Source organism: Tetrapisispora phaffii, chromosome 11 (assembly GCF_000236905.1).
Source record: "Tetrapisispora phaffii CBS 4417 chromosome 11, complete genome".
Taxonomy (NCBI): domain Eukaryota; kingdom Fungi; phylum Ascomycota; class Saccharomycetes; order Saccharomycetales; family Saccharomycetaceae; genus Tetrapisispora; species Tetrapisispora phaffii.
The window spans coordinates 376,372-400,395 of NC_016530.1; the positions used below are offsets into that span (position 1 = coordinate 376,372).

The following is a 24,024-nucleotide window of genomic DNA, read 5'->3' on the forward strand; positions in this document are numbered from 1 at the left end:
TAATATTTTACAGAATTTAATTGGTGTTATTATTATATTTAAACTATTTACTTATAAATATGGATTTAGATAAAGATCTTATTTCTTTAATAAATAATTATCGACTATAAGTTGACAATGCAAAACGTTGATTCATTATACCAACGTTAATTACGATTAACGGACGTTTGCTAATCTAATAGTATTCATGTGGATCTTGATATCCAGATCTTCTGCATTATCTTCAATATTGTTAATACGATCTTTTTGGGAATCTAATTCATCACCAACAGCAACTGCTAATTTCTTTAACCTACCGCTAACTTGTTGAACTCTATCTAAGTTCTTATCAATCTCAACTTCCATTGCGTCATCTTCTTCGTCATTTTCAAATTGGTACTTCTTAGATCTCTCCAGAATAGCATCTCTTGCGTACCTTTCTCTTGTTTCACTTACTGGCGCCTCATACAAACCATTAAATGTACTTTCGATTCTTTGACTAGAGTTATACATAGTTTGATTAGTACGTTCATTTATCAAGTTTTCTTCAATTTTTCTAGCCCTTAGACGTTCTTCTTTCTCCATTTGTCTTCTCTTAGATGTGAATGGATTCTTAGCATGAATAGCAAAAATACTTCTATTTATATTCTTTAATTCAGAAACTCTATCATCTGCCGTTTTATTTTGAACCTTCATTAAATTCAAGTTATTTTCAATATTGTTTAACCTCTCACTTTGGTGACCTAACATACCAAGAGTGTTCATACCTGCCATTTCGGCTTCATGGGCCATTTTCAAAGTATTTCTTGTAGATGCAACTGATGCTTGCTTTGTGAATTTAATTTCTTGCTTTAATTCATCAATGACTTCTTCTTCCTCTGCTCTTTGTTTATGCTCTTCTTCCATTTGAATTTCTTCAAAAGTTTTGTAACTTCTTCCCGCAGCTGCTCCACCGAAATTATTATATTCTTGGTCATTATAATCATAATCATAGGCTTGTTGCTGCTCATCCATCTGCCATGCATTCTGATTATCATTTCTTGGTAGTTGTTCCAGTTCTTGTTCTTGTACTGTTGCATTCAAATCATCGCCTCCATAAACGGCCCCTGCTGTATCATTTACGTTAAGCTCATCTATGGGAAGAGAATTCTCTGTAGTTTGCAAGTTAGTGACATTTTTATTTGAGTTATAGTTATCTTCAAAATCAAATTCTGCTTTATTCAGATCCTGGGTATCGTCGTTATCGGTTATTGTTCTATTCAAATCAGTAGTTAGGGTAGTATCCAATTTAGGCAACCCGTCGCCTTGCGAAGTTTTACTTCTTCTACTATATGGATTAGCATTACCAGTCGCCGTAGTCTGGAGAGTACTATATTGATCGGAAGACATCGCTGAGTATGGGTTGGCATCCTTTGCAATGTTTATTCTTCCACTACTTGCTTGTTTTGGAGAATGTGTGTTGACAGGCATAGACGCAGTCGGGATAGCAGACGGGATAGCGGCTGGAATCACACCAGGGAGTGAACCAAATTGTGGTGACTGGCGATTAGTTGGAGATCTATCATTATATGTACTTGCACCATAGGTTGTTGTTGCACTTGGATTTATAGATGAATAAGGATTAGCACTCTTCATTTGCGGATTTCGTGGATTTCGTGACTGTTGTGTCGAATAGTCATTAGGTCTACCAGTTGAGTTCAAATCAGAATTATTTCTGTCTTGTCTAGTGGCATAAAGGCCATTATTAGAATCTGAGAATCTAGAGTTAGAGGAATACGGGTCCTGTGACTGAGAATTTCCATTATCGAACTTACTAATACTGTAGGGACTCTTACTCTCACTTGCAGACTTGTAGTCGTATGGAGAACTATTCAAATCATTTGGATCGCTGCTGCTATAATTATTGTTTGAACTAGATGGATATGCTGAGTTAAAGTTGCTGGTTCTAGCGGAATACGGGTCTGCAGAGTCATACCTTGATTCATTTGAATCGGACCCACGATTAATAGCGTATGGATCTGAGCTGTATGCATTAGCATTTCTATTTGTGCTATATGGATCGGTACTGTTGCCGTACCCCTTTCCACCATATGGACCACTATTACCACCTTGATTAATATTGATAGCATATGGATCATTGTTTCTATTATTCGATGGTGTACTATTGGAGGCGTAAGGGTCTAAATTTTGTGGTCTACCTGAATCGATGATATCGGGAGTCATATCGCCTGGACCTTGGTTGAAATCGTCCACATCGTCTTCTTGTTGTGGATTAGCATACTGTTCATAACCTGGGGGAGCATAAATTTTGGAATTTTTCTTTTTATCTTCTGCGAATTTACCATATGCAGCAAATTTATTGTGTTTCTTCTTGTTTGGATTTTTAACAGAGACACCAATATCTTGTAAATTGATCCTATTCTGTTCGGGTGTATCGTCCTCAGGAGGTTTCAATTTAAAAAATTTTTTCAAACCCATATTTAAAATGGATCAAAACTGTAAAGATTCAGAATTGTAATATAATTTTTCAAACGGTAAGATTGCACTATGAATAGCACCTTGTAAGTTCTTGGACTTATTTGATTTAAATGTGGTTTCGAAAACAAACCAACTGTGGACTTGAAATAGCAATGCTAAAGACAATCTAGTTGTATATATACATATGCGCATTAGCATATATGAAAGTTTACATAAAACATAAAACGAATCAATAAGTTGCTTATAGTTTCATAACGTTTCGTAATTTAATTAGTAGTAGTTTTACACAATAACTTATTCTTATTAGTTGGTACTACTTCGTTTGTACGTGCTTCCTCTTTCAATTGTCCCACCTTCCCTTTTTGTTCCTTTTTCTCTATACGATTTCGAAATTCGAGAACTTTTTCTTTGGGAAACTGCTCTGTTGTCCGGGTAGTCACTACAAAATACTCAGAGTTTTTGAATTTTTTAGAGATCGCAACAGCCAGCCCCATCAACAGTTTTCATACGGTCAATGGATAGTTTATGTCAACGTCATAAATTGTTTAAAGTAGAGCAAGAGGACAGAAAACTTTCTGAATAACAATATAGTAATGTTTATTTATATAGATCTATTTGTTACTTAATACAATTAATATAATTTGTTTATTTATGCTAATTTGAGTAGGTTGGGATATGACGATAACTATTAATTTCTGTTACCGTTAACGTTGTTCATGTTGGGTATTTTCAAATTGATCTATATGGATAGACTGTGCTCTACTATTGTTCTTGACTTTGTTATGCCCGCCGAGTATATAGTTTTTACCTGTATTAACCACTCTGCTTGAATTGAAATTCATAGACATACCTGAATGTTCCTGCCATGGGCTAGCAAATGTACCAGATATTGATGCACTACCAATGGTTGATGAATTTGTAACAGGTGTCGATGGAACGTTCATACTACTGTTCATTGATTGACCTATAGATAATATTCTATCTGTGTATGGAGTATTTGAGTATGATGAGATTTCTGTGTTTAATGTATTATTACCAATACTAATATCATTGTTTAATATTTTTGAAGAATTCATCAAACTTTTATTACTGTATAAATTATATTCCATATTAATGTCTTGTGCGGTTGGTGTCATTGTTTGATTATTATAAAAATATGACATACTTTCATTATTGCCACTGTTGCTATTATTATCATACACAATTTCATTTTCAATATTGTTTGTAGATGGGATAAACGATGATGCAGAATAAGCATTATACTTATTTGAATGTGGAGGAAGCAATTGTGTCATATTATTTGATTTCGATTTTTCTAAATTATTTCTACTTTGATTTGATTGTATTGAATTTGTTTTTTTCTTTTCATTTCCATTATTATTATTATTATTATTGTTGTTGTTACTGTTATTATTGCTATTATAATTGTCATAGTTGGTAGCAGATGCATTTGAGTTTAGTTCTGACTTTAATAAAGTTTCAGTTTCTTGGCTCACTGAATATTTATTAAGATTTGGTAAATATTCTAATAAATCTGTTAATCGAATTTTTTCATATTCTACATTTGGTTGATCCATATCAAATAATTCTGTGAAAAATAATTTATAAATTTGTTTCCCATCATTCCATAGCTTAATATAATTTCTCAATGTCCTCATCGATAATTCATTTTCTAAACATAGTTTAAAGATATAATTATTCTGTAAAATAATATCCTTATTTCTATTCTCTATTACATTTTCTTCTCCTTGTGAATTATGAAAGAATAAATGATTTAATAATTCGATTGAAATTCTTTGTATAATCAAATCATCAACAGAAGTTTTCGAAACAAATTTTAATAAGTGGTATAATGCCAAATTTCCATGATATTCAGTTAATTGTTCAATTAACTTCAAAATATTTGTAAAAACGAGTTTATTCAATAATTTTGTAGAGGTCGTTAAAATATTTGATTCACTAAAACTTTTACATTGAATTAATGTTGTCATTATTGGTATATAATACTGTTGGAAATACACTTGAGTAATTTTATATTTAATTTCTTCTGAATTTTGATCAAGTTCATTTTCAATCGATTCATTTAAGGTAGAAACTTCATTTGATAGTGATGAGGTAGTCTGCAGGATGCTAATTTTCAATATTCCATATTGTTTTAACAATTTTATATTCGTTGAAATTATTATACTCAAAGAATCTAACAGTAAAACAATGTTTTGGAAATAATTATGATTTTTTTTCAAATTCAAATTCAAATTATTTAAAATACTATCCTTTTCAATTTTATTTATCTCAGTGTTATTTCTTTTTTTATCAAATATAAATAATGATTTTGAAATTGGTGGTATTGATGGTATGATTTGTTTTTCATACCACGCAGGTATTTGGTATGTTGTCAAATTTGAATTCAAATGTTGTATTTTATTATCTAATGATGATGATGACGATGATTGATATGCTAAATTAGTAATATTAATTAAATATTTCGAAATTTGATATTGTAATAAATTTAGAATTGCAAAAAATGTTTTTGTTGTTCCTGTATTATTCAATGAATCATGAATTATTTTACAATTAAAATTATTATTAATTGTCTTAATTGAATTGTTTAATAGAATGAGTAATTTAGTCTCTTCCAAATAATTTAATTCTGGATGATCAATTACTTCCATTAAAACTTTCAAGTTAAATTCGACTATATTTTTTTCATCGTTTTTATCGTTAATAAAATAATGATTAATAATTAATTTAATATCATTTGATAAATATTTTGAATTAATAAAAATTTGTTGTAATAGTAAATCAAACAAATAAAAATTATTTTCATTTGAATTTAATTTTAATTCAATTATCTCATTTATATTTCCAATAGTGATATAATTTAGTATAAAATAATCCAAATTGATTAAATTTGAATAAAACGAAAATTTATTTTCTGATTTTATTATTGAATGGTCTGATAAATTATCCCATATATTTTTTGATTCAATCTCATTATCTCTTGTTTTATGATTCAACCAATTTGGTAATAAATAATTAATAAAGCTATTTCTTAAATCTATTTCATAATAATTTAAAATTTCTTGATCAATTTTATCAAATCTAGAAAATACTGAAATGATATTAAATAAACTTAAAATTTCTTCTCCTTCCTCAGCAGCAACATTATCACTATTATAATTAATATTATCTTTCCAATCATTAATTGTATCAACAATTAAAAATTTAATTTTTAATAATTGTAAAATAAAACAAAGAATTGAAATTAAATTCAAATCAATTTCATATTTGAATAATAAAGTTAATAAATTACTATTATTTAAATTTAGTTTCAACTTTAAATCATTAAATAAATTCAAATCGTAAGTATAATCTAATTTATTAAAAAAATTAATTAAATTAAAACAAATTTTTTCTAACTGAAATTTAACCTTTTTTTGATTGACAATTTTTTTATTTGAAATAGAATTAATTTTTTGTAAGAATAAAATTAGATCATTATTTAATTCATCATGAAGTGAAATAGTCATCTCTACTCAAAGCCATAAACAAAGAAAAAAGAGAGGATACGTATCTTTCCCTAAACGCTACCTTTATCTCTCTCTATATAAATATATATATATGTGTGTGTGTTTATGTCTATTGCTGAAACGTTTATAATACATAAGAGGAATTAATTTACATTAAGATAAATGATCCAATCCTTAAAAGAAGAGAAAACAAATCTACATTTATACATTTTCTTCTTTTCAATATTTTTTTTTTAATTTTCTTAAAATGAAGGAATAGCAGACACAAAAACACTTGGCGGCAAAATAGATATGTTTTTTTTCTTGTTAACAATAATAATAGATACAAATTATATAGTAGAAATCTCTACATAGTAACGAATCTTACATACTATAAGATAAATAGTATGTACCAGGTTTTTTTTCACGGTTACCGCGAACCCCAAAAAAACGCTTCCACTGCGCAAGCGCAACATTTTGAGAAACCTCAAGACACAGCATCGCGGGCTACGTCGCCTACCCACTACCACTAACCGCGATTCCAATACGGATCGGTGGGTCACACTGAAGGAAAAAACGTAGAGAGTTAAAAGGATCCGCGTGTGTGAATCTGGGACTACTGTCGTTTAATGTGATGATAACTTAAAGCGGCTCAATGTTGGTTTCAGGTTTTTAGCCGTCATACATACATATATATATGTATGTATGTATGTATGTATGTATGTATGTATGTATGTATGTATACAAATAAACTGAAACAACTATGCAACAAACACAACCAAGAGATACTCTTGTGTCCTCTCATCCATCTGATCAACAGATGTTGGGGGCTGAAGTGTAGAACCTGAAACAAATTGTTGTGATTTCAATTACCCGATCTATCTGTGCCATTGAACTTACGCACCACATAAACTTACTGATAAAAGCTTACTTTTTACCATCCCGCCAGAAACATGCATGCAGTCAAATTGGTGTTCTAGTGTTAAAAAACTATGACGAGGCCGGGTACCGTTTTCACTTCACCCTCCAACGCTTCAGTTTTAAAAATAGCATGCAAATAATATTTTATGGTCTGGATTGTACTGTTGGCCGGAACCCACACTTAACTATGTGTTTTTTCGAGATTATAGTTCCTTCATCTTCTGGCTGGAACTTATTTTTATATACCACAGCATGCGGGTTATAGATGGCATGCTGTTACACACCTAACTAAGTTACACGCATGTATGTATTGGTAGCAGTGGTGCTAACTAACGACTCCAGGAACCTGGTCCTTCGTATCTACAAAGCACTAAAGAGAACAACTAACCTTAATGAAAATACGCTAAATTGGTGCTTTGCATGTCTAAATTAAGCACTGTAGTATTTTGCTTGAACGTAACCAAATGTAACAACAGTAGTTGTTACATTTATATGTATATTCTATATACTGGTCTTATGTTGCTGTACATATTAACAGTCCTGATTGGGAACGGTTGCTTCGTGACATCAGCATAATTATTATTGTATGCCATCGATGCAACTACTGAAAAATTAATTTCAACGTAGAATTTTTCTTAACTGAGCAACAAACTATTTTCGTAGCCTGCTCTGTTCTAAGGCAGTCGTAACATCGGAAATAACCATCTGACATATGGCCAATGTTACAATTAATATATATATGTATATATAAGAGTTTCTTAATTAAATATATTTCAATTCAAAGTTAGCTGCACTCAACACTCTGACTTCGTTGATCCATGCAAAAGGAATTTATGGGTAGCTAAATTTTATTATGAAGGGATCCAATAATTTAATCAAGACTTTGCTATCTAGAAAGAAAAAGGTAAGACAAATTTTATTCTCTATTGCATTGATATACGTAATTGTTATTGTTTTATTCAAAAATTCTAGGATATCATTAAACTATCTACAAAAAACAAGAAATTTAGGTATAAAATTACCTACCACATCATTCTCAAATGGTACTCCATTAAATCTGAAATATATTAATGTTAACTCAAATAATGAAATTGATGATTTGAGAAAACAATTAGCATTCACTTTCCCATATGAACCAGAAAAACCAATTCCAAGAAATGTATGGCAAACTTGGAAATGTAATAGAGACTCTTCAAAATTTCCATCAAGTTTTAAAAAATTATCTGATAAATGGATGGAAGAATCAAAGGCTTCTCAATATAATTATAACTTGATTCCTGATGATTATCTAGAGACGTTTCTAACTAATATTTATGGTGAAGTTCCATTAATCATCGATGCTTTCAATATTATGCCTGTTAATATATTAAAAGCAGATTTTCTAAGGTACTTGATCTTATATGCAAGAGGTGGCATTTATTCTGATATGGATACTGTGCCGTTGAAACCATTGAATTCATGGCCAAGTGTAAATAGTTCGTATATCTCCAATTTAAAAGATATATCTGATGGGATTGAGTATAAGAACAAAGATACATCTGCAAAGATTAATCAATTGGAACCAGGATTTGTAGTAGGAATCGAGGCTGATCCAGATAGAGAAGATTGGAGTGACTGGTATGCAAGAAGAATTCAATTTTGTCAATGGACAATTCAATCGAAACCCGGTCATCCGATTCTAAGAGAACTTATTTTAAATATCACAGCAACTACATTAAATAGCGTGGATTTAGAGTCAGTATCTTCAGGGACGGATTTAAAATTAATTTCAACTTCAGACAGTAAGCAGATAAAAAAAATGATTGGCAATAACAAAGAATTAGATTACAACGTAAATTATAGAGATAAGAGAAGAAACGATGAATCGTATCAACATTCAAAGTTGAAGAATAAAAAAATAGTTGATGGTACAGATATTATGAATTGGACAGGTCCAGGCATCTTTTCAGATATTATATTTGGATACATGAATAATATAATTGACAACAATAAAGACATCTCATTAGTCAATGGAAATCTAATTAGTAATAATTATTTGCAAAGTCTACAGCAAAGTGACGAAGAAAGAGCACAAACGACTAAAAAATTCTACAAAGAAATTACCGAAAGCTTATTAAATGATAATCATATTCCGTGGTCGTTTTTCTCCTTAATTCAAATACCAGTTTTAGTGGATGACGTTATGGTTTTACCAATCACAAGCTTTTCACCAGACGTTGGTCAAATGGGAGCTAGGGACAGTTCTCATCCATTAGCATATGTTAAACATATGTTTAGTGGTTCGTGGAAAGATTCTGCTGATAAAAATGCTGGTCATTAAATTTAACAAGTCGTTCGAGTCATATTATGAGTATTAATTCTATATATGTATTTCTTTTTCGATTATAAGAACACAAGGATATAATTCTTTATAAAGATTCTTTGATAGAATATCAAAGATGAACGTTAATCCATATATAAGTACATCGTCATATTGCCCATTATATATTACAAAACTAATCAATAAAAAACATTATAATATAGTACACAATGATTTCTTCTTCTTTTTATTTTTTCTATTCTCTGATGCACTTGATATATTTTTATTTGTATTATTATTAATGTCACTATTTTTCTTACTCTTAATCTCTGCAGAAGTAGACGCTTGCTTTACATTTTGTGTTTTATCAATACCACTAGAATCGGTATTGTCTGGTGAAGGCATTGCATTACTGTTTTTATTATTTGATGATGGCCTCTTACTATTGCTTGCATCGGCACTACTCGTGTTAGTGCTCGTAATCGGCCTTGCATCCATATTGGAACGTGAAGCCATTCGCGAAGGTGAATGATTTAAATTCGAGATCGAGTTTCTTGATGCCGAACTCATAGTTCTTCCCATTTTCATATTACCTAAACTCGGGTTTCTTCTTGCACCGCCATTAATGCCATTATTTTGGTTATTTGTATTATTATTTACATTTTCCAATTCATCCCTTATGATCTGTCTCACCAAATCCACAAACACTTCATCGACATTACTCCTCAACAAGGCGCTTGTTTCATAGAAAGGCACCCTCCCCCATCTGCTGCTGACCTCAATACCGTCCTCCACGCTAATGACTCTATCATATTTCAAATCTGCTTTATTACCAACCAACACCATTGGCACTTTATTCGAGTCCTTAATTTTCAACACTTGTTCTCTCAACTCCAACAGCTCATTCAACGAGTTTTTGTCAGTGACGGAATAGACTAACAAGAACCCCATGCCCGATTTAATATACAACTCCCTCATTGCGGTGAATTGAGCCACACCAGCAGTATCCAAAATCTCCAGATCGAACAATTTGTTATCTATTTCAATTGTCTTCCTATATGAATCCTCGATAGTTGGGTCATACGTGTCCAAATAGACACCTTGAACGAACTGAACAGTAAGACATGACTTACCAACACCACCTGCACCCAGCACGACCAGTTTATAATCTCTCATTTCCGCTGACGACAAACAATGAAATAGTAGATATGGATGTATATATATTTGTATGTTTATTGCAGTTTACAAATAGTAGTTTCCAGATAACACGCCAGTGCAGTTATGCGATTTCTAGCAGCAACATATTACTCAATTGAATAGAGATGAACACATACATATATATATATATATATGTAGTTAATATGTAATTACCATAACAGGGCACAAGAACTAATATAGTGTAATCCGAGATAATACAATTTCGAAATTTTTCAAAGCAATTAGAAGAGTTCGGAAAAAATGGAGACCCACACGTAGAGACGTGAACAATTTCAAGTCGAAGATTTCGAAAAGTCGAAAAATTGAAAAATTGCGAAATCGAAAATGGGTACATATGCCAACATGCTGCTTACGGTGTCTGTGTTTAGCGGAATAGCACACGGGGAACCCATCAGGAAAAAGTTAAAAAGCAGACATATGAAAATATCCGTATTGGGAAATACAGCATTTGCAAACCGAAGAGCGAAAAAACGACCAAACGAACAACGGAACAGAAGAAGTCCATGGAATTTGAGAGGACGCAGCGTTGCCCGGACACACGCACGTGATAACTTAAAAAATGCGTGACGTGATGGTGCACGTGACGGGTAAAGAAGCGAAGAGTGGACGGGGTGTGCCGCGAGAAACAAAAAGTGCTTTTTCGAGGGAAAAGCACGAATTTGAGAAATACAGTGGTTTCGGTACGGCTGTTTCACTGGAAAAACCGACGAAAATTCACGAATATGGACTACGACTCGACATATTTTTTCGAAATTGAATAAAGTGAGATGCGCACTCTGTGCTATGCTGCCGTCGGAGGCATCGTTAACGGAACACACTGTGTGGTCAAGAATATTGCAACTGTTACGAACGATGCCGTTTGTATTATGTATGTTACACAACATACACTAGTGAATTCGATATGCAGATGTACATTGCATGTAGGTTCACAAGATCTCTCTGGATGGAGGAACTCACACGTCAGGACTGTTCTGGGATAGAAAAATTTTTTTGTTGCTTATCCAAATACTAAACCACTATGGAAGAGTAAACGTTTGAAATAATGCCATTTGCTTTGTCTATGTGTGGTTGTTCTCGTAATGGTCTTTTCATAAAGGCATCAAAAACGTCGAATTTGGAAATTGGAAAAATAACGAAGTATGAAATTGTTAAACTGTGGAAAAAATTGATGGCTCTCTTTTAACATACTTTGGAGCTTTTCTTTTTTACTATGTATGGTGAATTTCATCTGCTTACATACACATGCATCCACATATATATATATATGTGGGTGTATTATTAATTGTTTATTTATCTAGTCATCTCTTTATTAACGTCAATATTTCTTTCTTGGTAACTAATGCAAAACAAAATCATACACGCAAATATGGATTCCAGACACAACGTTATTGATTTGGTTGGTAACACACCTTTGATTGAATTAAAAAAACTACCAAAACATTATGGCATTAGGCCAAAAGTTTTCGCTAAATTAGAACTGTACAACCCAGGTGGCTCTATCAAGGACAGAATCGCTAAGTCCATGGTTGAGTATGCCGAATCAACAGGTTTGATCCATCCTTCTAGATCAACTTTAATCGAACCAACTTCCGGTAACACTGGTATTGGTTTGGCTTTGATTGGTGCTATTAAAGGCTACAGAACTATCATCACTTTGCCAGAAAAGATGTCCAATGAAAAGGTTTCTGTCTTAAAGGCTCTGGGCGCTGAAATCATCAGAACCCCCACTGAGGCTGCTTGGGATGCGCCAGAGTCGCATATCGGTGTTGCTAAGAAGTTGGAAAAAGAAATTCCAGGTGCTATCATTCTAGATCAATACAACAACTTGAGAAACCCAGAAGCTCATTACTTTGGTACTGGTAGAGAAATCCACCACCAATTAAGAGATATTAACAGATTCGACTCTTTAAGAGCTGTGGTCGCTGGTGCTGGTACTGGTGGTACCATTTCAGGTATTGCTAAATACATCAAAGAACAAAACTCAGATATTCAAATAGTCGGTGCTGATCCAATCGGTTCCATTTTGGCTCTTCCAGAAGCTTTGAACAAAACCGATATCACTTCTTACAAGGTTGAAGGTATTGGTTACGATTTCATTCCAAGCGTCTTAGACAGATCTTTAATCGACACATGGTACAAGACTGACGATAAGCCAGCTTTCATCTACGCTAGACAATTGATCTCCAACGAAGGTGTCTTGATTGGTGGCTCCTCTGGTTCCGCATTCACTGCCTTAGTTAAATACTGTGAGGACCACCCAGAATTAACTGAAGATGACACTGTTGTTGTTGTTTTCCCAGATTCGATCAGATCATACTTAACCAAATTCGTCGATGATGAATGGTTAAAGAAGAACGATCTATGGGATGACGCTGTTTTATTACGTGTCGACAGAGACCAACCAAAGAACGATGTTTTCAACGGTGCTGCCGTTAAGGACTTACATTTGAAGCCTGTTGTTGCTGTTAAGGAAACTACGTCGGTTTCTGATGTCATCGCTGTTTTGAGAGATAACGCTTTCGACCAAGTTCCCGTTTTGACGGCCGATAACAAATTAGCTGGTTTAGTTACCTTATCTAGTTTATTAAAGAAATTATCTGACGGGTCTGTCTCTAAGACCGACTCCATCAAGAACTCTTTCTTAAACTTCAACAAATTAAACAACTTCGATGAAGTTTCCTCTTACAACGAAAACAAATCTGGTAAGAAGAAGTTCGTCAAGTTCTCCACTGAAACTAAATTATCTGAATTAAACCAATTCTTTGAAAAGAATTCATCCGCTATTATCACCGACGGTTTAACTCCAGTCCACATTGTCACAAAGATGGATCTTCTAGCTTACCTAACTCAAATGTTATAAGGTTAAACTATATACAATTTTATGTGTCTTACATGTAATTAACAAATTTTATAAATAAATGTTCTAATAATATTTTGTACAATTAATTATAATTGGTGATTGGTCCTACTTCTATTAATTCTTATTCTTCATGCCGAGAACTGTCATTATTGGCCCGATTTGATCTTGGCCTAATTCAATCCCAGCCTTATCCATTGCTTTCCTTAAATCCAACATGGATTCTCTGAGCTCCTTATTCATGAATATTTTAATAATTTGTAGCGGATTAGCTTGTAGGTCTGTCGGACCATCTTTTGGAACTAACCCTTTTTCTATTAAAATCTTCTGTACTTTATTTAATTTTTCAGTGACCTCTTCAGAACTTTTAATTTTATCTAATAACTTCTGAACCTTTAAATGTGCTGATACATCTTCATTTTCATATTTGTCATCCCATGATTTAGCATATGTCCTCTTTTGGATTACACTTTCAGTAATTGTATTTTGTTTAATCAATACTGGGGTTATATAATTAGAAATCTTGAAACTAGCGGGCAATGTTCTACGTAATACTGTTCTTGCTAACATTGTTATATAGTTCTTGTATCTGATTAAGATACATTCTAACTAATCTATTTAATAATCATTATCCAAAAATATTCGATCCTTTTAAAAAATATCTTTAAATTTATAATTATCACTGATTTTTGAAAAATGTAATGAAGCCTAGGATAGGCCTATTGAAATATCGATAGGTTATTCGTATTTAAAAGAAAGGTATTTGATATATTCATTATTAAGAGATGAGATCAGTTAGTCAAAAGAAGCATAAGTTTAAATACGTTGTATATTCTATAAAAAAGTAATTATGTATCAATTTTAAAGTAAACACAAAGTATATGATATTGATAGTGTTTAAAACTTCAAGAAAATTTCCATCTATTACCACAGGCTTCACATGTACAGAACGTTGTTAAAGGTTCATCCGCAGATCTGGTTTGTAATTGGTAGTATGAAACCTTCTTCTCTTTACATTTACCACAAGTGAATCTATCAGTGACAGATCTTTCTATTGTTGCACCTTGAGCATTGAACAAGTTTTGTTTAGAAATTTCGTCCATTTTTTGTTTTAAATATTCTGGAGCCAAGTCTTTTGAGGAACATTTTGAAAGGAATTCAGCTGTTACTTCACCATTGGTAATTTTATGTTTCAAATCTGGATTATTCTTTGATATCACATTGGAGTAGATTATTCTATATCTTTCTCTGTACGCTTTTTCATCAGTCTCACTGTTATGTAAGTTGTGCATTTGGAGTTCAATATCTTTGACGGTATTTAGGATTGCTTGTGGTGGATGCTCACTTTCTTTGGCCAAAGCATCATATAACGCTTTTATAACCCTGTCTCGTAAATCGTCATTATATATTGCCGTGTCTACACAATCGTTGATAGTGTTTCTAGTTTTCTTTGTAATGTATTTATCTTGTTTGTTGGCTTCATTAGAGGCACCACTCTCGTCCTTCAAGCTGACTGCATTGGCCTGTTGGCTCTCCTTTGACAAATCTTTTTGAGAATTTTGTGTTTTTAGTTTCTTGTGCTTGTTAATAGAATCTTTCCAATTGGTGATAATTTTCCTCACTAGCTTTGAAATTTCTGGGTTGGTCGATTTTTTAAATTTGTTCACTTCAATACCGACCTTAGTTTCTCTTAGTAGCTTTTCTGTGGCAACTACCTCGGCATCCAAAGTATTTAGGATCTTTAGAACAGCATCATTATCGTTCTTAGAGACCTCTAAGTCTTTAACCAATTCAATAACTTGTTTGGAATCCATCATTGGCTTTATTCCCTTGTGTATCTAAAGTTTGACGATTTGGGTGTTCAACATTGTGTTGTAATAATAGTTTATAAATTAAAAGATTGTAAATATGCTTTGTTTTTATTATGTTTTCATTTTTTAAATTTTGTTAGTATTTAAAATTCCGAAAATGAACTATATGAAAAATTTACAAATATATATATGTATATGAATATCAAAAATGGCTAATCGATAGTTTATGCATTAGCAAAGCCTGTTTCAGAGTGGGGACTGAACAAGATAGCATAGCTAAGAAAATTTAGAGTCTGTTTTTGGCTCTGGTTTTATCAAAGAAGAATGAATAAATTTGGAAATGCAGGCGTGCAAAACAACCCTCCTTCTCGTGTGATATACATTGGGTCTATCCCATATGACCAAACTGAAGAACAGATACTGGATTTATGCAGCAATGTTGGCCCAGTGGTGAATTTGAAGATGATGTTTGACCCTCAAACAGGTCGTTCCAAGGGGTACGCTTTTGTGGAATACAAAGACTTAGAAACCAGTGCTTCTGCTGTGCGCAATTTAAATGGTTACCAGGTAGGCTCTAGATTGCTAAAATGCGGGTATTCTTCCAACAGCGATATTTCTGGCAGTGCCGGCAACGACAACAACGATAATAGCAACATCCACGATATAAACGGCAACTTGAGCAACGGCATGATGAAACATGGGGGGAACGTGGAATACATAGACAGTAAGTTTTTGAATTTACCTAATGGTGTCGACGTGAATATCAATATGACTACACCAGCGATGATGATTTCCAGCGAGCTTGCCAAGATCGACAAGAGCGAGCAGCTGGTGATACTGGACAACTTCCAGAAGTACTGCAGCGAGCATGAAGAGGAAGCCAGCGAGCTGTTAAACGAATTCCCTCAGTTGATATATAGTATAGCGGAGCTGTTGCTGACGAACGGGGTCTGCAAGACCGACGATTTGATTCCGTTGACCAACAGCGTACCGAGCAGTGGCAATGCGGGTGATAGCGATGAGACTGGGAAGAGCAATGCAGTGGACAAAGAGATGCAAGAGAAACAAAAGAACCTGTTGAGACAGGTCCTGCAATTGAGCGACAGCGAAATTGCAATCCTACCTGATGATGAGCGCATGGGCATCTGGGACATCAAGCAGAAAGTGCTAAAGGGAGAGTTCGGCAGCTTATAAGGCGTGAGCACCCCAGCAAACCACTAGTCAACACACAGCATCTATATATATATATATGTATGTATATATGTACATATTATAAATCATGGTAATTACGATACATGGGGAAGGGAAGAAACTACGTGACAAAATCGAAATAGCCACGTGACAGACAATCAACAGGCACGTGACAACATCACGGCCAACGGTGTGGCTTCAGCCCGTTGCCGCTGGCTCCGCGGACCTCTCGTCCGTGACGCGGCAGAAGCCACAAAAAAAGAAAACCGCGACGGTTGACAATGCGAGGGTTCTGTCTCAGCGTCGGCTCCTTTTGCGTGTTGCGTTCTGGGACTTTTTACTCGCCAGCATATTTGCCGCCCAGGTTCCGTTGCCGCGCAGCGCTCCACAGCTTTGTCGACGCCCACGAACGCAATGCGCGTGCCTGCGGGATTATATCTCCACCGGACGCCGTCCTTGTGGTCCTTTACCCCCATCGTCCGTGTGTGCCGTATGCTCTCTCACTCTGTGTTTGTTCTCTCCGCGAACGGAGACCAATTACCCTGCACACGGCTATTTTATGAAACGGCTCCCTCCCATGGAGAACCATCACAACATCCATCACAATACCGTCATAACAGAAACCGGTCGATTACTAATTCATTATAAGCGTATTTAATGTTTTCAACGTTTCGTAACAATGAAGGGTATTCGAATTATTGGATATCGAAACTTTAGGAACTTAAGTGACAGGTTCTGTCAAACAGCAAGTAATAGTTTCGATGTTCATATTTGGGAATCTTATTTATCGCAAGGCATCATTACTGTAATTGCTACTTTAATGTTTATTATTTACAGAGCTTTTGAATGGCTTACTTATTGTTTGACAAATAACAAGTAGCCATCTTTTCAAAGATTTGTACAATATTCATTCTTTTGATTGTGTTCCATACACTCGTTGTTAATTAATATTGTTCACACAGTCTCATTTCTTTAACTTACATCTATATATAAGAGTGCTAGGTTCATGTGGTCGTGACTCTTTCTTTTGTTCTTAAACTTGTTCATACATAGATATATACCAACCTCCTCAAGCTGCTCATTTAACTAATTTGTTGTAAGTTTACTGGGTTTTATTTTATTTGTTTCATTAAGTAATCTCTAGCTCAACCTAGGTATATCATTCACTTTACTATAAATAATAGGATCCCAATAAACAAAGAAAACTTACAAATACATAGATCCGCATTTCAACATGTCCAACACTATTGAGATTGAAAGTACATCGAAAAATTCGTCTAAAGATGCTGCTGATAAGTCAAAAAAACTTATTGCAAGGACTCGTAGTTCAGGTGTAAGTTTTAATCCACCGGTCACTCATGATATGGTCCGTTCTCTATTTGATCCAACTTTGAAAAAATCGTTCCTCGAGATATGCATTACTTTAACCATCATTTTAAACTTCATTCTGGCTTATTATATGGTTAAGTTTATTGGCTTGTCGTATACGAAATTGTTCTATTTATGCCAATATGTGATTTGGAGGTTAGGGTATAATTTTGGTATTGGTTATATTCTGCATAACCAATCAAACTACGAATCACTAACCAACTTCGCTAATGATCGTAAATTATTCGATAAAAAAGAACAAAAAAATAGTTTACTCTCTAGATTTGCTCAGTTTGAAATTAATTCGAAACTGGAAGGCAATGACAGCTTGTATTCCTATCCAACTGAATTGAACGTATGGTTGCTGTTTAGACAATTTGTTGATTTGATCTTAATGCAAGATTTCTCAACTTATATCATTTACGTCTATTTATCATTCCCAAACAAACTAAACGATTATTATAATTTCAATTCATTTTTAGGTTTAATGATGATTTTATTTAATGTTTGGGTTAAATTAGATGCCCATCGTGTTGTCAAGGATTATGCTTGGTACTGGGGTGATTTTTTCTTTTTGCAGGATACTGAACTAACTTTCGATGGTGTTTTCAATATTTCTCCACATCCAATGTATTCAATTGGTTATTTAGGCTATTATGGTTTGTCATTGATTTGTAATGATTATAGAGTCCTTCTGGTCTCTATTTGGGGTCATTTCTTACAATTTTTATTTTTAAAATATGTTGAGAATCCTCATATCGAAAAAATCTATGGTGTTTCTAATGATACAGCTATAAACTCAAACATAGATGATTTAATTTCAAAAGAACATTATGATTATTCAAGACCTTTAATCTCAACCGGTATTTATTTCCAAAATTTCCAATATTTGAGATTTACTGATTATTTCACTGTTTCCACCGTCATCGTGTTGATTTCATGGTTTTTGATGTCAAAACCATCAAACACTTTCTTATTCTACTTCACAATGTTTGTTAAGTTGGTGACTTGGTCGGGTATCTCAATGATTTTATATCAACAATCGCACTACAAATGGTTTACTAAATTGTTCTTGAAGAACGGTTACACTCAAATTTATTCTTATCAAAATTGGCAATTCATTTATAGTTTTACATTGGTTGTAAACAACACACTATTGTTTTGCCAAACTTTGGGAAAATTAGCCACCTTGTATCCATTTTCTCAATTATATTCAAAAATCATTTTCGGTATTTTATTATGTTGTTTACAAATTTGGTGTAATGGTGAAATTAGAGACGCTATCTCTGATTTTGGTTGGTTTTATGGTGATTTTTTCTTAACCAACTATATTACGTCAAGAAAGTTGTCTTCTCGAGGTATTTACAGATATCTAAATAACCCAGAAGCAATCTTAGGTGTTGCCGGTATCTGGGGTACCGTTTTAATGACCGACTTCTGTCATGAGAATATTATTTTGGCTGTTGAATGGACTTTAACCAATTTTATTTTTGTTAAATATATTGAACAACCACATGTTGCGAAAGTTTATGGTAATTCTGTTCGTATCAGTGGTGTTAGTAAAACTTTGCTTGCACTAAAACCAATAAAATCGGTTACAAGCTTTGTTGATATTGTCAGTAATAAGATGATGCATTCGTTATCTTATTTGGATAGTGATTCTGAAACCGAACATAATACATCTGATACTGACAGCGTTTCAAGTGGAGATAAAGATATATTCAAATTTTCTAAGTACAAGTTGGAACACAATAATACTGATAAGATTTCACCAAATTCGGAATTTAAAGTTGAAGGTTTACAAAATGATATCAATTTATTACCAAACAAAATCACTGTTTCGTGGAAACTACCTGCATCTATTTACAATGAAAAGAGTTGGATTGGTTTATACAACGTTTTGGATGTTGGTAATGATAGATTAAGAACTAGAGTGTCATCTATGAATCACTGGTCTGCCACTTCAAAATCTGCATATCCCCATAATCCAATTAACAGTGCATCTGTTTCCGAATTCCAAAAGACTGGTTCGTCCTTTAGCGGTAAAGTGGTATTTGATGCTTCACTATTACATTTCAAACCTGGTATTTATGAACTAAGATTCCATGGTAATAGTTCACATAAGGTGTTGATGATATCGCGTCCATTTCAATTAGGATATCCAAAACTGGAATTAGAAAGTAGAGAAGACATCAAGAAAGCTTTAACAGACATTTTAACAAAATGTGGTTCTGTTAAGGATGGTAAATACGTTGAATCTGCTAACAAGAATTTCCCAATTATTGCATGTAGAAAATTGATCAAAGATTCCTTAGATGTCGAATTATCCATCGATTATATTAGAAGGGTCAACGGTGACCTTGATACCATTTCCACCAAAATTCATGAAATTAAAGTCATTTTAGAAAAATTATAGATGGTATATTTATTCAAACCATAGTTAAAATTATGTAATAATATTTTTTCATATGCATTTTATATATATATTTTAAAATAATTAACGTTTTATGTGTTTATTTACCAATTGATTGTAAGGCGAAATTAACAATGCAAATTATATAACATGTACCGTCGGATAATTTATATATTTAAGTTTAATATATTTACTCTTCTAAAATATGAGTTGTTATTAGATTTTTGAATTTTTGTGCCTCAGTTTTACAATGTTCTAATGCGACATCAAAGCTCTCACAATTCCCTTCGTCTTTCCAGTAACCTATGACTTCTTCACCATTCTTAATGAAAGAAATGACATCTCCTTTGTAATATCCAGCTGTGGCAATATCATCAACTTCAATACCAGCATTAATTAACGCTAAAGTAATAGCTGATATACAGTATGGTAGAATAGCTGATATATTATTTGATTTTTTAGACTCTTCGGAGAGCACTTTATCGTACAAAATATAAATGAAAATATCAATACCAGATTTTGGATATCTTGAAAGATTTATAACTGAATTAAAAACATTCACTAAGAAACTTGAGACTTCTTTCAATTCTGTAGTGTTATATTTCTCAGAAGAACCATTTTTTAACTGAATAGAAAGAGATGCTTGCGATGTAAACGAACCTTTTGTTGCTCTAGGACCGTAAACCGAAGTAATCAAAGACGTCTGATGTTGAGTGACTTTTGGATCTCTGATTTCAACTAGAGAAGAACCGTTACAATTTTCTATTAAACCAGAATTTAGTATAAAACTTGAGGATTCGTCTTTCTTTGGCTCCGATGATTGTATGTCAGTAGCAGCACTAAATACAATCGGCTTAGCATTAGATGGACCTAGTAAACGTCTTCTATCTTGTACGTTCATTATATTTTATATTTTTGTGTTTCTTACTAGTTTCAAATGATTGTTAAATCTCTACTCTGTGGTCTGATCTTATCTGATGTCAATCTACTAGTTCAACTTCAAATATAAATTTATTTATAATATATTATTATAATATTAAATGTAAGACATCTAAAATCGATGAGGACTTTAGATTTTTCAATAAGAGCGGTGGCCGTAAAGAATGATATTATTACAGTAAGTAATGTTAAATTATATAATTTTATATAGTTTAGTATGCTATTATATTATGAGGTATGTCTTATGATGTGCATAAATGCAGAGAAGCAACTTCAGATCCCAGTTACAGCAAATATGACGTGTTTTTTTTTGCTTGTAACTCTTTTGGACTCATGTCTGTTACTGATAATGTTTAGAACAGTGGAGGATCACTTTCAAGTTCTTTCAATCTATCTTGTTCCAATTCCAATTTATCTGAGTTAACTTTTATGTCTTCATTAGGTGTGTAGATAGGAGTAGGAAGTGCTTCGTTCGAGTGCCCTGGTGCAGTTAACCATTCGTTTAATGAATTGTAATTTTCGGTATCATTTATTTCTTCATTATTTTCGATGCTTGGTGGCATTTCAACATGCCCTTCATCAGATATCGAAGAGACAGGAGAAATAGGTTTAGCGGTTCTGCAGGAACCAATTACTATTTCAATGGACATTCCTGTCACATTTTTTGATCTCTTTAGTCTCTCAACATTGATTAAATCGCTGAATGAAACATCGATTTCATTGTCATTATGTTTGACGTACTCGTCATCATCCTTCATTATTCTTGATATATTTCTTTGCAACGAATTAAAATTTTCCTTTAGAATCGACCCTTGGTGCGAAGTATATGATGAATTGTCTAGGTATTTCCCTACAATTTCATTGGATGCAGTGTAGACCGTTAACTTTTTTGATAGATTAACAACCACTTCAATATAATATTGAAAAGTAAAGTAGTTTGGAAGGGCGGTAAACGTGGCAATTGCATCTAATGGAACCTTAAGATACATCAGAGCCGAAGCTTCTTTCGACTCTGAATCTATGAATAATGGTGCAGTAGTTTGGGATATGTCTTTCCTGAACGTTTCAACTGGAATATCCTTTGAATTACCGTTCACTCTACATATTCTTGTCAACGTCGCGATTAACCCTGCCGAATGATTGAATGCTTTATAATGCTTGATATCTACTTTCACTGGGATCAGCTCGCCTACCATAAAACCTGAATGTGGTACGTTGACTGACACTTTCACCATCTTTTCAGGTTGCTGATCTGTTAGTGTGAAAAGGTTATCATTTTTCGTCGAACTAGAGCCAGACGAGCTCTTTGTTAATTTTGTCATGAATGAAGATGCGTTTTCATTACTATGTGAATTTGCAATATGTGAGTCTTCAATCGAGGCATTGGAGAAAGTTGATTGTAAAACCATCGTTTTCTTAATTGCGTTTGAGTATTTTTCTACATCCAACGGTACTAGTACAGATATTCTCTTTTCGCACGTTTGTATAGTGACATCATTTGCTGCTTTCAGGAACCCTCTTATATAGTATTCGTTGGAACCTCTTTTAAAGTCAATGGAACTGAATGATTTTTTATGCTTGGGGAGTTTAAATTTGAAAGGGAAGACATGTTCACCTTTTGTAAGATTTAACAGATGTGACTCATCACCATATAAGTATGCGGAATTTTCCGTTACAGTCTCTTGACTTTTACTGATCATCCTTGTAGTTTTTGACATTTTCAAATTGATTTCATTTATCAACGAGAACTTGATTGCTACATTATAAGCATCTCTTGATAGCCTCAGTATGATATTGCCTGAGACAAATTCTTTTGGTTTCCAAATTTTGTGAGGTTCATCTAGTATGATTTCATACTCCGAGACCATATTAGTTAGAGTATCTGTAATGTTAGTTGGATATGCAGCGGATCGTACAGTCATGCCTAAGACGTATCTTTTCTTCTTGGATACAGACACTTCTTTCCTCATTGAATTTAATAAGAACATGGCAGATTAAAAAAATGCAAAAGAAAATAAAAGATTGATGGACAACTTGATACCGTGTGTGGTAGTACTAGATAAGACAAACTTATCCAACAACAAAAATATATATATACCAAACACAACGGTGTGTATATATAAGTATGTGAATACAACACTGTAGACAGTATTTGATATGAAAGGAATCGAACATTGCAGATTTGAATATTGTCAAGCCAAGTGAAAATAAAACTGAGTTGTTTAAATAAAAAAAATGTAATAGCAAGAAACTACAAGCCTTCTTTGGAAGGAAACCAAAACTTGGCCAAGAAAAAACTAATAAGGAAAACTGCGAATAGATGAGATAAATTTCCAGAAATGTGTGTTGTTGTACTGTTCATTCGTATGCGATGCAATGAGTATATATTATAATACGAGACATTGACCATTATTGACGCTAAGTAATCAGTCTAATTGTGATATTAATAGATGGCAAAAAAGCATACAAGAAGAAAGTAACGAAGATGTCTTAGAAGTTGCTTATAATGCATCCTAAACGTTTACAGTATAAAGATGAGTTAAGTTCGAACATTTAAAGAAAAACGTAAATTATTTCTCGAGAGATTCTTGGTTACCATTTTAGTTCGAAATTATTAATTTAAACATTCATATCGGATGGCATTTAGCTCGAGTAAAACCGTTGCAAAGATGCACCCGCGTTGAACTGAGTTCCATCGTGCTATTTTGCCCATCAGCCCGAGTACAGCGGAGCAGCAGACGTGCAGCGTATTTCGTATTACTTCTTGGAGAGGCGAAGGAAGCAGCTGGCGAATAATCATTGGCTACGAAGGAGATATCACTTCGAGTAATTCGGATTGCCTAATCTGGAACGCCAAAAACGAACATATTGAAAATAGAACGAGCCGAAAACGTACTTTCAAACAGAGAGCGATGGCGCATCGGGATGCATCGCATTGTACGATAAACATTGGGTCTTCGAGGGTGCAGCATGCTCCAAGAATAGACAGTACATAAATACGTCGCAGCACAAAGAGACACTTAAAAGAAAAGCGACCACAA

General features: G+C 33.5%; 12 protein-coding genes across 12 annotated transcripts; 4 read left to right on the forward strand and 8 right to left on the reverse strand.

Annotated features, from left to right (window-relative positions):
- Nucleotides 1-156: 156 nt before the first annotated feature.
- On the reverse strand, nt 157-2,457 carry SEC9 (Sec9p; the record flags this gene model as incomplete). The annotated part of the gene is made up of 1 exon (XM_003687697.1): nt 157-2,457. The coding sequence occupies one exon, from the start codon at nt 2,455-2,457 to the stop codon at nt 157-159; it is 2,301 nt and encodes a 766-aa protein (XP_003687745.1).
- Nucleotides 2,458-3,161: 704 nt separating this feature from the next.
- On the reverse strand, nt 3,162-5,987 carry VIR1 (Vir1p; the record flags this gene model as incomplete). Its single annotated transcript, XM_003687698.1, has 1 exon — nt 3,162-5,987. The coding sequence occupies one exon, from the start codon at nt 5,985-5,987 to the stop codon at nt 3,162-3,164; it is 2,826 nt and encodes a 941-aa protein (XP_003687746.1).
- A 1,753-nt stretch (nt 5,988-7,740) lies between these two features.
- Nucleotides 7,741-9,207, forward strand: OCH1 (initiation-specific alpha-1,6-mannosyltransferase; the record flags this gene model as incomplete). Its single annotated transcript, XM_003687699.1, has 1 exon — nt 7,741-9,207. The coding sequence occupies one exon, from the start codon at nt 7,741-7,743 to the stop codon at nt 9,205-9,207; it is 1,467 nt and encodes a 488-aa protein (XP_003687747.1).
- A 192-nt stretch (nt 9,208-9,399) lies between these two features.
- Nucleotides 9,400-10,362, reverse strand: RSR1 (Ras family GTPase RSR1; the record flags this gene model as incomplete). The annotated part of the gene is made up of 1 exon (XM_003687700.1): nt 9,400-10,362. The coding sequence occupies one exon, from the start codon at nt 10,360-10,362 to the stop codon at nt 9,400-9,402; it is 963 nt and encodes a 320-aa protein (XP_003687748.1).
- A 314-nt stretch (nt 10,363-10,676) lies between these two features.
- TPHA0K01830 (uncharacterized protein) lies at nt 10,677-11,288 on the reverse strand (the record flags this gene model as incomplete). Its single annotated transcript, XM_003687701.1, has 1 exon — nt 10,677-11,288. The coding sequence occupies one exon, from the start codon at nt 11,286-11,288 to the stop codon at nt 10,677-10,679; it is 612 nt and encodes a 203-aa protein (XP_003687749.1).
- Nucleotides 11,289-11,770: 482 nt separating this feature from the next.
- Nucleotides 11,771-13,264, forward strand: CYS4 (cystathionine beta-synthase CYS4; the record flags this gene model as incomplete). The annotated part of the gene is made up of 1 exon (XM_003687702.1): nt 11,771-13,264. The coding sequence occupies one exon, from the start codon at nt 11,771-11,773 to the stop codon at nt 13,262-13,264; it is 1,494 nt and encodes a 497-aa protein (XP_003687750.1).
- A 114-nt stretch (nt 13,265-13,378) lies between these two features.
- On the reverse strand, nt 13,379-13,831 carry DPC13 (Dpc13p; the record flags this gene model as incomplete). Its single annotated transcript, XM_003687703.1, has 1 exon — nt 13,379-13,831. The coding sequence occupies one exon, from the start codon at nt 13,829-13,831 to the stop codon at nt 13,379-13,381; it is 453 nt and encodes a 150-aa protein (XP_003687751.1).
- Nucleotides 13,832-14,166: 335 nt separating this feature from the next.
- On the reverse strand, nt 14,167-15,078 carry DST1 (transcription elongation factor DST1; the record flags this gene model as incomplete). The annotated part of the gene is made up of 1 exon (XM_003687704.1): nt 14,167-15,078. The coding sequence occupies one exon, from the start codon at nt 15,076-15,078 to the stop codon at nt 14,167-14,169; it is 912 nt and encodes a 303-aa protein (XP_003687752.1).
- A 318-nt stretch (nt 15,079-15,396) lies between these two features.
- On the forward strand, nt 15,397-16,266 carry RNA15 (Rna15p; the record flags this gene model as incomplete). Its single annotated transcript, XM_003687705.1, has 1 exon — nt 15,397-16,266. The coding sequence occupies one exon, from the start codon at nt 15,397-15,399 to the stop codon at nt 16,264-16,266; it is 870 nt and encodes a 289-aa protein (XP_003687753.1).
- A 1,231-nt stretch (nt 16,267-17,497) lies between these two features.
- Nucleotides 17,498-20,047, forward strand: CHO2 (phosphatidylethanolamine N-methyltransferase; the record flags this gene model as incomplete). The annotated part of the gene is made up of 1 exon (XM_003687706.1): nt 17,498-20,047. One exon carries the CDS (start codon nt 17,498-17,500, stop codon nt 20,045-20,047), a length of 2,550 nt encoding a protein of 849 aa, XP_003687754.1.
- Nucleotides 20,048-20,234: 187 nt separating this feature from the next.
- On the reverse strand, nt 20,235-20,945 carry MTR3 (exosome non-catalytic core subunit MTR3; the record flags this gene model as incomplete). The annotated part of the gene is made up of 1 exon (XM_003687707.1): nt 20,235-20,945. One exon carries the CDS (start codon nt 20,943-20,945, stop codon nt 20,235-20,237), a length of 711 nt encoding a protein of 236 aa, XP_003687755.1.
- A 391-nt stretch (nt 20,946-21,336) lies between these two features.
- Nucleotides 21,337-22,971, reverse strand: RIM8 (Rim8p; the record flags this gene model as incomplete). Its single annotated transcript, XM_003687708.1, has 1 exon — nt 21,337-22,971. One exon carries the CDS (start codon nt 22,969-22,971, stop codon nt 21,337-21,339), a length of 1,635 nt encoding a protein of 544 aa, XP_003687756.1.
- Between the last annotated feature and the right edge of the window lie 1,053 nt (nt 22,972-24,024).